Source organism: Ceratotherium simum, chromosome 17, assembly GCF_057802395.1.
Source record: "Ceratotherium simum simum isolate JZ-2026a chromosome 17, ASM5780239v1, whole genome shotgun sequence".
NCBI lineage: Eukaryota > Metazoa > Chordata > Mammalia > Perissodactyla > Rhinocerotidae > Ceratotherium > Ceratotherium simum.
In genome coordinates, this window is record NC_141916.1 from 15,644,086 (window position 1) to 15,656,910 (window position 12,825).

At 52.1% G+C, this 12,825-nt stretch overlaps 1 protein-coding gene across 1 annotated transcript; it reads right to left on the reverse strand.

The window, feature by feature from the left end:
* Positions 1-2,595: 2,595 nt before the first annotated feature.
* On the reverse strand, positions 2,596-10,411 carry HOXC13 (homeobox C13). The gene is made up of 2 exons (XM_004429132.3): positions 9,651-10,411; positions 2,596-4,193 (listed from the first exon to the last, which is right to left on the reverse strand). The coding sequence occupies exons 1-2, from the start codon at positions 10,378-10,380 to the stop codon at positions 3,937-3,939; spliced, it is 987 nt and encodes a 328-aa protein (XP_004429189.1). The 5' UTR covers positions 10,381-10,411; the 3' UTR covers positions 2,596-3,936.
* Between the last annotated feature and the right edge of the window lie 2,414 nt (positions 10,412-12,825).

Below are 12,825 nucleotides of genomic sequence, written 5' to 3' on the forward strand. Positions count from 1 at the left end.
GTCGTGGAGGGATCTCCTGAGAACTGCTGGCCTTGCTCCCTCAGGTGGGTTCCTGGCTGTGGGACTACAGGCTGAAATGTCCGCTGGCCCCAGGCCTGGGGACTAAGCTGTGGGTGGGGAAGGGTTTTTCCCCCAAGCTCAAGAAAGGATCTGACTGAGCTCTCCCTGGCAGCTTGGTAGAGGGACCTCCAGACAGAGAGTCCCCTCAGTCCTGGCCTGGAAGGGGGTCATGGGGAGTGGGGAGTGCCATCGAATTATGAGAAAGATAACAGGAGCGGCAATCCCAGAGGAGAACGGCTGTCTCTTTCCAGGGGAAGCCTCTGTGCTCACAGCCCTTCAGACCTCTTCTATCCCCTGCAGCCTCGTATTCACTGCAGCCTCACTCTCACACACACACTAGGAGGCAGGCCTTGGAAAGGAAGACTTTTTATAGATTTGAATAAAGAAGAAAAAAACACACTCTACACCCTGAGATGAGTGATAGCTGACAACATTCCTACTTATACACTTGCGCACACACAGGTGGTAAAAGCTGAGGAAATTTTCCACTGGTCAAATACTCTACATACACACACGCACACACACGTGTGAGTACACATGCACACACACGAGTGCACATCCTCACACACACATCCTCACAGGAGTGTCTCACAGAGTCTCTATTAAGAATGCCAGCTCTTGGAGTAAGGAAAGGTAAGGAACAACACAATCGGGGAAAGAATCATAGGTTTTCCCAACTTTGCCTCCCCAGGACACACACTCACACACCTGTCTCACACGGGGGTTTCCATTCTCGCTCTTGCTTACTCTCATGGGAGAGGCATCTCCAGAGTTGATCCTCCTCCAAAATCCATCCAGGTATATTTCATCCAATGCATGAGAGGGTCCTTAACACCCTGGTACACTGGGGCTTCCAGAGGGGCTCACAGCTCAGGGGGGCTGCAGTCCTTGCCTGGCTTACTGGTGTTCCAGCGCAACCCCAGTGAGCCTGCACAAGCTTTCTCTTTTCCATCGCCCCCTTCTGGGGCCTCAGGATGGGTCCCTCTGTATGGGAAGACTCACTCAGTTGATTATGTGTGGGTTTGTGTGCAGAAGTGGAGGGATCCCTCGGAGAACTCCAGACTTCTCTTTATCCACTGAGTCTCCAACTCCCACTGTGTCTACAGCTGTGTCACGGGACTACCCAAAGCACCCTCAGGTCAAGAGGAGTGGGGGCCCTCATCAAGGGAGCCCCAGGCCTCTTGCCTACTCAGTTCCTTTTTCTGATCACACACATTTAGTCTTCCACTCTTTCCATCTCAGGAAAGACTCAGGAGTTTTGGAGAGAGGTTAGGGTGGTGGGTGGGGAGAGAAAGGGGAGATGGAATTAACAATGAGCCTTATTCCTGGGAGATTTACCTATTCCTTCCTAAATCCCACTGCCCAGCATGTGACTCTTCAGTAGTTAACCCAGAGCTGAAATGGAGTAGAACAGGAGCGGCAGCCACCTCAGTAGCAGAGCCTCCACAAAGGCTGAATTCTTCAGGCTCTTTGTCTCTCAGACTCTGTGTGTGTGTGTGTATGTGTGTATTTCACCCCCAGAAACATTTATTTAAATAAAATTTTAAGAACTTCAGCCGTCAGGCAAAGGGAGATGGGAAAACTCTGATTTCCAACCCAATGCCTCCAGTCTTTCTGTGTCTCAGGAGAGGAAAAATATTATATATAAATAAAAATTGCTGCAGTAAAGATTTTATCTGAGATAACATTGTTTTAGGCTATAATGCTTTTTAAAAGTCTCTTAACCTGACAACTTAACGATCTCATTAATTCCGCCAGATAGTGAGATAGGCACAGACAGACACGACAGGGAAAACAAATTAGTGGCAGAGTCTACATGGCTCCTGATTGCCTGGAAGAGGGGTTCCCAGGAAGGCCGGAGAATGAAAGTGGGGTTGGCTTCACGAACTGGAGCATAAGGGTCCCTAGCAGCCCGATTTCTCTGCCTAGGTTAATGGGGAAGAAAAGAGTACAGGCTGGGAATGCTGAGCTGGCAGCTGCTCCCTAGCATGGCAGCCTGTGCAGACCCCTCCCTAGCCCCAGCCCTGAACTGGCTGGATTTGGGACACTCTGGGCTAAGTAGGGCCCCAGGAGCCTAAGGTTATCTCCCCACTGCTGCTGCTGCTGCTGCTGCCGCTGCCACCACCACCACACCCAGCTCCCAGGGAGGCTGCTGCCGTCTCTGCACCCAGATCCAGATCTGAGCCCCAACTATTAACTGAGGTGAACGGCAATGTGTTTTTCTCACTCACCTGCTCCTAGGCCTTTCCAGTTACTGATTACATCCTTCTCTCCCCAACATACACTCATCTATTTTAGGCATCAGGATAGGCAGGAGTTTTCTCCTGTCTAGATAGTATCAACCACCCAAATAACACTTAAAAAAATTTAAGTGGAGCAAGTTTGGGGTCTACCCAGCTGGGAGTGTTGTCTACACTCCTCCCGCCATCCATTCCGGCTGAGTCAGGGCATCAGAGACTGCCCTGAAGAGCGAGTGGACAGAAGGGACTTTAGAAGGAATCTGAGCAAGAAAATCAAGGCCAAAAAAAAAAAAAGATTTTATTTTAAAAACAGGTTTAGGGGGTTTTTTCTTTTCGCATTCAGTACATTGTCATTCAGACATCACAATACTATATACAGATACACAACATTTTTAAAAAGCCTATTTCTGATTAACATTTCAAAAGAATACTGTTTTGTAATGCACCCTGGTAAGGGAGAAGGTGAGCCCCCCAACCCAGCACCAAGTGGGCCTTGGAGGAGGGAAGTGACAGGCAGCGTCTACAGTCACTGGCCAGTTGGCGGCGGTTCTGTTGGCCTCCTGGAAGAAAACTGCTTTCCTCTGGACAACCGGTGACAGCGAAAGCTTGAGGCCTGTTTCCCCTGCTATTGCCCCATGAAGAAGCACCTGGAGAGGGACTCTGGGGGAGCCCCACTCTCCATCCCCTTGAAAGGGAAGGTTGTCCTTTCCTTAGAAAAAAGTTCTGCTTCTGTGCCTGGCCTGATCCCCAACCTCACCACAGAGAGAGAGAGAGAGAGAGAGAGAGAGAAAGAGAGAGAGAGAGAGAAAGAGAGAGAGAGAGACAGAGAGGACATACTCAGCAGCAGGGTTAGAGTTTCCGCATGTTGACTGAGAGAGCAGAACAGAGGAGGCAGTGGGGGCAAACACGGCTCCCAAGAAATTCAGTTTCTTGGATAAGCAGGGGTGGGTAGGTGGCTCCTGGGTCAATTCCAGCTTTTGTTGAAACAGATAAGAAAGAAAGAAAACCTATGCACTGTCTGTACTCCAATCACGATGCCAGATCCCTAATAATTATCATTAATATTAACGTGAATTTTAAAATATGCACAGAACAACTTAACTTGGAAATCTTGCCTAACTAAGGAGAGCAGGAGGGACAGGGAACAGGAGGAGGAACTGGAAGGAAAGTATGAGTTCGGCAGGTCCTGCACCCCTGCCCCCCACCCTCAGGAGGGTCTTCTACCCGCCTGGGCAAAGGATGAGGCAAGAATGGGGTCATTTGGGGTTCCCCAGCCCTGCTTAGATTGGAATGATTGAGCTCTTCGCTGCCACTCGGGTTTCTCGCAAGACGAGGGGTGACAGCGAGGGGGAGTGGAGGCCAGTCGCCTTCCTCCCACAGCCCACCTGAACCCACCTCCAAAGCCGTTGAGACTGGGTAGTTCCCATCTGCATGGGGGGTGGGGGGGGCGGATGGGGTTGGGAGTAGGGTGAGGCAGAGCTGGCCCTCCGATCCTCTCTGCCTCCCGGCAGCGGCGCGGTTCCCCTTTCGTGATAACATTAAATATTCGTCTGCACCGGCGAAGCGTCCTTCGGTGGGTTCGGTTATGGTACAAAGCGGCGACATAAATAGACGGGGCGGGCAGCCAGGTAGGCCGTCAGGTGGAGTGGAGATGAGGCGCTTTCGATTTGCTGACAACCTTCTTCTCTTTGACCCGCCGGTTCTGGAACCAGATGGTGACTTGGCGCTCCGAGAGGTTCGTGGTGGCCGAGATGCGCCGGCGCTTCTCTTTGGTGATGAACTTGCTGGCCGCGTACTCCTTCTCCAGCTCCTTCAGCTGCACCTTGGTGTAGGGTACGCGTTTCTTGCGCCCGCGCCGGTAGCTGCTCACCTCGGGCTGGAGGGGAACCACGTCTGGGGAGAGAGAAAAGGCGGGCGGGAGCAAGTGACTCGCGTGGCTGCACCATGGATCGGGCTAGGGGCCCCGAGGCTGCGCGGCTGCAGAGGTGCAAGGTTCGGGCAGAGACTCAAAGGCGGCAGGCGGACTGCCCCCAAATCCCTTGTACCTCTGATATTAACGAGGCCATGACTAAGGTGAGGCCGCTGGTGCATTGTCTCTGGCCCAAACTTTAAAGGAGGGGGCGCCCAAACTCAGGAATCAAGATAAATAATATTTTAATGGGATGTTTAAAAAAGTCAAAATGAATGCAAAAAAATCCATGATGAACAAAAAAATATAAAAAAATTAAATAAAGATGGGACCGGTGTTACTGATCTTTCCTTTTGCCTCAGGTTCCCATAGCGCTCTGCACAGCACTAGTTATTAGAATTCTTTTATCCTTAGAGGAGTCCCTCCAAATTTCACCCTGGTCTGCGGGCCGGCAGGATTGCAGGCATTCAGGAAAACCCCTCAGTCCTGCAGTTAGGTCATTTGGGCATCTGTCAGCTTTAGTTTGCCCCCGTTATCAGAGGAAGGTGTTCTGTTGCATGTTTGAGGGAGGGGATGGCATGCAGGGAGACAGTTTCAGTGGGCACAGACCACCAAGTGGGGCCTCCTGCCTTTCTATGGTCACCAGCTCTGCACTAGGAATCTGAGGCATGCACCAACAGCTAGAAGAAGAAAAGAGTCCAGGTAAGCCAGCCTGCTTGGAAGCCAATCACTCTAGGAGCCCAATGTTGTGAGCCACTTAACATCCAAGGTGGGAGGTCCTGGCCCTGAGATGTAGAGAATCAGGTCCCCGGAAGCAGAGGGTCCCTGCCCAGGGTCTGCCCACCAGAGGAGGCACCAGGAGACCCCTTCTTGGGTTAAAACCAGCTGTGCAGATAAGTCTTCTATCAAAAGAATTCAACACCCCTCTTGCCCCCACAAATGTCCACGCACCAAAACAGAGCAAATTCTGCTCCAAGACCCTCCCCTCTCCATTCCTCCAAGGCTGAAGGAAACTGTCTCCATTCCATGCAGGAACCCTAACCCTAAACCCTAAAATACCTTGTCATCCCAACCACTACTAGTTCAATTTCTGTACGCTCTGAGAATTTCACAGGAACTAAAAACAATGTGTCACTTATATCCCCCCTTTGACTCCATCCTCACCTCTGTCAATAAAAATGTCATAGCAACACTTTCAAGAGGAAGTGGGGAACAAGGAAGATTATCTGAATAATTCACCTCTCAATTTTAAAAATTTAATTGCTAGACTTTTTCAGGCAGAAGCTAATGACGAGGACTGACTATTTGGGGTTTCTTCTTCATTCTTTCTGCCCTTTGGAAGTGTAGACACAGTCCAGAATGAAGACACAAAGCTCATCCTGAAATGCTTGTTCTCACCCCACCGTCCTAAAACCTTCCATACACCCATTCCCATGGGTCTGCTCTCTCCCAGGCTCCCTTGTCTACACAGGATGGGGAGAGATGGGCGCAACTAAACACACAGAGAAATAATGCGCTCAGGAGGAATATGGCAGAGGGGGGATTCCAGTTGCCTAGTTTGCTTGTCTTCATGAGGACAATTTCTCAGCAAAATTATTAGATTCGTCACTTTTCTCTGCCTACGTATGAGTAGGCCAAGGTTTTTAAAAATCTGAAAAACAAAACTTCACTTTAACAGTGCAGATCCTTTAGGTTAAAAATGATTTTTTGTACAAGATAATTTTTTTTAAATCTCTCAGTTCTCAAATTTGTTTTACTCTTATAGACATTAACTATGGTTCGGGAAATTGATGATTGTGGGACAAGAGTAAAACACAGAGGGTCTTTTTGATACTGTGAGGCTCTTTTTTTTTTTTATCGTCAGAACACTTTTTCAGGCTTATTTTATTAAACCCGCTTTATAAGATGAGGAATCTGAGGCTCAGAGAGGGTAAAATAACTTAAGCGGCAGAGCCAGATTTTAAACCTAGATTTTCTGACTCAACATAATGACACAGTAAGTTCTAAAATGGAAACAGGCCACCTGGTACAATCCAGCTTTAAAATATCTCCTTTTACCTGGAGAGAAAGCTGGGATAAAATTGGGGTTTGGTTCCTGAATTAACCAGATAATTGTCCCTGATTTTCACCTCACTTTCTGGAAATGCTCACAGTCACCTACCCAATTTTGTGTCCCCTAAACCCCAACTCTAAACTTCCAATGAGGTTTAATCAACACAACGCTAAAAAATCGGTTAAAAAAACTGATAACTGGTCTAAACTGGCTATTTTTCTCCATAGGATGCCAAGGCTTGATTTGGCCAAGTTTTTCATGGACCAGACCAAACTGCTGGTTGTTTTGGCCTCCTGAGGAAATACCTTTAGTCTTGCCTTTTCAAAGAAGATCCTTTCGTTGTCTGCTGTCTTGTCTGGAAAGGAAGTGGGATCTACAGATGTGGAAACATTTGGAAGCATAGACCTTGAGTTGTGTCTATACCACCTAGAGTAAGTAAGGGACTTGGCTATTAATTTTACTATCAGCCCTTCCCTAATTTCCCTCCAGAGCACGCGTGCGCACACACACGCACACACACAAACCACTTCATACCTCGGAACGTAGTAGACACCTTTGAGGAGCGAATAAAAATCAGATCAATGCTCAGCCATAGCTTTCTCTTGGAGTCCTGTGTACAGGTTCCTACCAGCCACTTGCTCTTGACAACTTACTCCCACAACAGGGCTCTGGGCTCTGAAGAGGACCTTGTCCGGCTAGAAATCCTAGCTGCTCTTCTCAAACAAAATCCAAAGATTTGTCACTAGGGACTTCCACTATGGCCCAAAGAACCCACTATTTCTTTCTCTATTGCTCTCTCTCCTAATCCTATCTGTCTCTGTCTGTCTGTCTCTGTCTCTCTTTGTCTCTCCCTGTCTCCGCCTGCCCCCCTTCCCTCTGATTTTCTCTTGGAATTTCTGCTTCTCTCTGTCAAAAAAAAAAAAATTGTGTCCACACTCAACATAGGAAGAAAAAAAGCCAAACAGAGCAACAAAGCAAGGGTCCCTATAATTGGAGGAAGGAAAAAGCCACAACAGATCTTGGTCCTAATTATCTGGATCTTTCTGAACCATTGCCTCCATCTCCCACACCAGCCCAGACTGCCACAGATGAGGTTTCTCAGAGCCAGAGGCGCTGAAGAGAGACAGTGGTGTTTATGCCTAGATGCTGCTGAATAAACCACAATTGCATAGACAGAGAGTTATCTGGAAATCTCACTACTTCTAAAAGATCTTGGTGTGGGTAGAAAGAGGGAGGCTGTCTGAAGATAATTTCTTTTTCATCTGCCTTTTGCCTGGACCTCTGCACTCACTGAGATACACCAGCCCGATTCCATTTCTACACAAGAGTGTGTGAGCACATAGCTGCTGAGACACACTGGGCTTTATATCCATTTCCATGCCGTAATTTGCAAATGTATTAAATCTCAGTTGAGCTGTATTTTTTTTTTCAAAGATATTTTTCTCTAGGAGGCTGTGATCAAAAAGTGGGTTTTTTAGTGAGTTTTTTTCTGGAAATCTTTAAGATGCTCAAAGATATTTCTGATCTTCTCTCCAATCCCTCACGCCCAGCCGCTCCACATGCATACACAGGGATGCCAGAGCGCCTCCCTCCCTTCCCCTCTTCACACTAAACCCACTGCCCATTGCTCTAGACCTGCGCCCCGGCCCACAGTGGGCCTGGTGGGCATCTGCTTCCCTGCCCTTCAGCCCCTTGGCATGGCCTATCGGCTCCCTCTGCTCCAGGAATTCCTGCTGGATCCCTGCCTCCTAAGGAGCTTTCCACTTGGGTGAGATGGAGAATTAAAGGGCAATCTTTCTACAATACATTATCGTATACCGATATGTGAACTGCCTATCTTCTAAAAATGTCTTATTATGTGTTTCATATTAGTTAGTTAATAACAGAAATCATATTATATAAAAATATTAAAGCCAATGCACAGTAGGTAATACATGATACCATGTACTAAAATTCTATCATCCTTAAATCTTTTGTGAGCCAGAAATGGGGTGCCTAGGGTGAGTCCCACCCTGGTATTCAGTTGTATTATACGAAGTAAACTCATAATAATTACAAAAATGTTATTTGCTACACTTTCTAACATCATTCAGTGATTTTTCTCCATCTGCCCTCATCCTAATCCCGGATGCAGAGGAATTTCAGGCCCATCCTCAGGAGGTCTTCAGGTCTGTACTTCCCAACAAAAATGTCCCTGGGCCCTCATGTAGAGCTGGGGGGCCCTCTGGGCAGCGTGGGGAGACATCTGTGGCTGCTCTGGGCCCCCCAGGACCCCTGTGGGCAACAGAGGGGAGCCAGTCAGCCCTCTCCCACTGAGCTCTGCTTACAGCCAGAGCAGACTCAAGCTCTGGATTCGCTCAGCCCAGAATCCTGATTTCTCAGCACAGTGATGAATCCAAGGCTTCTGACATGGTTTTGAGAAACCTGGGACTGGTCTTCCCTGGCCCTGGGGAGTAGTGGGGGTTACAGGATCCCCTCCTGTTCAGAGATAGCCTCAATTGTAGAGGGAACAGGACATCAGTGAATTCCACCCCCATACACAGCCAGACCAGACCAGGGGGTCCCCAGCCTGGGCCTGGACCCCATATATAGATCTTCCACCCCCCACCTCTCATCTTCACTCTCTTCTTTCTGTGTCTGAGGCACAGATAATTCTCTTTCTCCTCCACATCTAGGGGAGTTGGCAGTGGAAACACCCATAGGATTTGAGCTCAGTATACCACAGAGGCAAAGAAAATTTTATATCCCAGGAGAGGGATGCGAACTCCCTTCTCTCCACACTTTCTCGAGAGATTTCAGCTCTTCTAACAATCAGGAAATTTGTGGCCGAATTTTAAAAATAAATCAAGAAAAGAAAACATCCTATATTTCTGTAGACCCCGCCAAATGAGACCTCTATTTTTTAAAAAGCCTGTCTGGTGCCTGAACGATCTTGGAAATTCAGGCAAAGAAAATGTTTAGGGGTTCTTACTTTTTCCCTCAGTTATTCTCTGGGTTGAGGGTTTCGTCCTGGTGGTTGTGGATTCCAAGGCACCCGAGGCCCACCCCACCCCCATTCCTTGCCGCAAGCGGGCTTCGGGGGGCCAAGAGCCTCGCGTGAGATTGGAGCCGGTTGGGGGAGGAGGAGGCGAGCTCCGAGCCGGCAGCCCGGCGCTCGGGCGCCTGTGATTGCTTCACTTTCGGCCGGCAGCTCCCGGGAACGTGTCGGAGCAGATTTCTTCCCCGGCGCATTCCTCAGCGCAGCTCGCCCGGCCGGCTCCATCGGCAGCCCGGCACAGCCGGCGCGCCGGGGCCAGACGGCGGGGGTGGCTGGGGCGCGGAGCCCCGGGGCAGGCAGGGCGGGGAGGGGTCCCCGGCGGCGGCGGCGGCGCTCAGGCCCCTTCCTTACCTGGAAAGGGAGACTTCCAGAGGTGGGCGGACTGCGACTGCTCCTTGGAGCAATACACCTGACTGTCCCAGCCGTTGGAGAGAGCCCAATGCTGGTAGCCTTCGACGGGGATGAGCGCGTCGTGACGCGGCTCTGGGTGCCCGCTGATCCCAGGCACCACCGACACATCCAGGTAGCCGGGCATCGCCTGGTAGGAGCTGGCGAAGCTGGGATAGAAGGCGAACTCCTTGGCTCTAGAGGACAGGTCGTCACCGGGCAAGGCGCCCGACGACTCCGGGTACTTATCGCCCGGGTGGTAGGCGCAAGGCTTTTGCTGCAGGTTCACGTTGTGCGACAGGCGGCAGCCGTAGTAGCTGCCACCGAATGGGTAGCCGTAGCCCAGGGTGGCGCTGGACGAGGTGGGGGGCGCCGGCGGCGGGGCGCACTGGCGCGCCGTCTCCGGGGTTGGGATGTCCGTGTAGACGGCGCCCTGAGGGGCGCCCAGGGGAGCCGGCGGCCGGCCCAGCACGGGGTGCGGAAGCAGGTCGCGGCAGTGGCTGGCTGGGCAGCTGCTGCCCAGCCCGTCCATGCTCGGGGCTTTGCCGGGGCTCGCTCCGCTGCAGCCGACCCCCGCTCCGCCCGCGCCGCCGCCTCCCCCGCCGCCGCCGCCGCCGCTCTCCGCCGCGCTGTCCTCATAGACGTACATAAGGCTCTCCGGCCAGCGCGGATGCAGGAGCAGCGAAGTCGTCATGACATGATCTGCTCGAGCTTTTTAAAAACTCCACTTGCCAGAGGCAGCGAGCTAGGGAGACACCTCACTCCCTTTTCCCCTCCCCCACCCCTCCTCCCTTCCCTGCCCACCCCTCCCCTCCCCTCCCTCCTCCTCGCGGTGCTTCCACCTCCCTCCCCACCTTCCCTCTACGCATGCGGGGACACATCATTAAGAAATCCACCAGCTCCCGCCCGCCTCCCTCCGCACCCCTCTGGCGCCCACGTGACGCGGCCCGCGCACGTGACGCCCCGGCCTGGTCTCCTGGGGTTCCCACCCCTGGAGGTGGGGCGGAGCGAAAGGAAAGAGGTCTCTGCTGATTGGCTCTCAGAAGGGGCAAAGAGGAGGGAGCTGGGAGATTTAAAGGGACAGAGCAACGCCCCCTGGCGGGCCCCGGGGAGGGAGAGGGAGGGAGGGGTTGGCTGAATTTCGCCGACGCAAAGGGGTCTGGAGAGACGAAGACTGTTCCTGGGGGCCTACCCCTAGGCTTAGGATGTGTATGGGGGAGATGGATCTATACCCCAAAATGATCGCTGTGACTGGATTGAGGCTTGCAGCAAAGGGTGGGGGAGAAAGATTTTTTCTAAATAAATAAAGAAACTAGATAGCAGGCGGGCGTGGGGAGCCGTGGCTCTGGCCCTGGCAGACTCCCCTGGAGCTCACTGCTGAAAAGAACCCGACTCCCTGCAGCGAGAGAGACTTTGATGCCCGGGATCGTTTTTCCATTTCCGACTTTGAGCCACTTTCCCCAAAGCCCCAGTTGTCTGAGAGGGACCCTCTGGGCTCCCCGCCCGCTGGTCTTCCTCCAGCGGAGCAGAGCGGGCTGGGACGATGTGATAGCTCCAACACACACACACACCATCACCCGGAGGGGGATACTCTCAGAGAAAAATGGAGAAGAATACAAGAAGGGACCGGGCAATAGAATAGACTGATATTTCAATACAAATAGAAATAAGCCTTGCAGTGAGATTTTTCAAAGAAAAGGGGGAGAGGATTCGGTCTCAGAAAGCTAAAAAGCCCTGGATGCGAACAAGAGCACGCGCTCTCAGATCCGTGTACCAAAGGAAACGTGGAATAAGGGAAAGTCGGCGCCGCTGCCCCTTTAGAGGGACCTTTCTCAGACACAGCTCTTGGAGACCCCAGGAGGGAGTCCTGCGAGGCCCGCCTCAGCCCTTGGCAGCCTGGGCTGAGCCTGATGAGGGCCAAGGGGCCGGCAGAGCCGGGATCAACGCAGCGTCTAGCTGGACAACCCTAACTTCCGCTCCCTCGGCTTTCTTGGGAGTCACTCCCTTTTAGTGTGGAGTGTTTTCGTGCTCCGAAATTGCCCCATATTACCAAGAAAAAATTGACACCAACTCTTTCAAAAAGGCCCCTCTTCCTCTCTCCCGATTTCCGGACTTGTTGGGCTTCCTATGCCCAATTTGGCGCCTCAATAGAGTCATCCCTTACTGGGGGCATCTCCGTGGAATTGAGCCAAGTTCCCTTTCAGCACAGGGCCTCCCTGAGGAGAAGAGGTAATAAAGAGAGAGAAAAAAGAAGGGCGAGGGGCTGCAGCATCTCCCTCTTTCCTGCTTCTGCCACAGATTTTAAATGCTGGGTGCTCCTGTCCAGACAGCGCACAGGCCATGGCCACACAGCAGCCCCAAGCTAAGCCGGACCCATTGGACCCCTCGAACCCGAGAGAAAATGGCCAGGTCTGCACTGAGCTCTGGCCCACCAGCCGGTACCTTCTCTCTGTAGGGGGAAGGTGGTGTTTGAGGATGGAGAGCGCCCTGGCGTCGGTAAGTTAGAATAAGAAACATAATCCTTATCGGTGTGATCTTCATCCGGAAGGGTCATCTCAGAGCTCGCGGAAAGCAGGCTTCGGGCTGGTGTGGCAGTAGGAGGCAAAACATAACAGAAAGGTTTGAAACATAAGCAGGCTAGCTTGAGTGTGTGTTGAGGGCGATGATGGTGGAGGGAGGAGAGATGAGCGGAGGGGAAGGTGGGGTCTTGCTGGCAGCCAGCTCTGGGCTGGGAAACTGTCTTCCCTGCTTCCGGAGTCCAAGGTCAAGGTAAAAGGAGGAGAGCAAAGACGGCCTGGCCAGCCTAGACTGGGTCCGTGTGACCTTGGCCCCCACGTCTGCCTGCGGCCTGGCTGGTGGGGGAAGGCGAGTGGGGAGGTCTGCCGTTTTTCCAGCCGCAGGTGTAGAGGTGGTGCGGAGGCCCGGGTTTCCCCTCCCGTGATGGACAAGCCGGTCCGCGTGGAGAACCCAGGGAGGCGTGGACCCGGCTCTGTGGGGCCCCCAGGAGAAACAAAGGGCCTGAAACGCCCACTCCATTCCTGGGGCTCCCTCCCGGGTCCAGGAAGGCTCTAGCCCAACGCCAGACGCGCCTTCCTCGGGCCAGAACCCAAAGACACGTCCCCACCCAGCCTTTGCGAGT

What these genes read in the sequence shown, in the direction of transcription:
- HOXC13 (XM_004429132.3), bottom strand. Translation starts at nt 10,380, where the DNA reads ATGACGACTTCGCTGCTCCTGCATCCGCGCTGGCCGGAGAGCCTTATG. An exon ending in CTGGAAGTCTCCCTTTCCAG is followed by an intron (nt 4,194 to 9,650) that starts GTAAGGAAGGGG and finishes CTCTCTCCCCAG; the next exon opens with ACGTGGTTCCCCTCCAGCCC.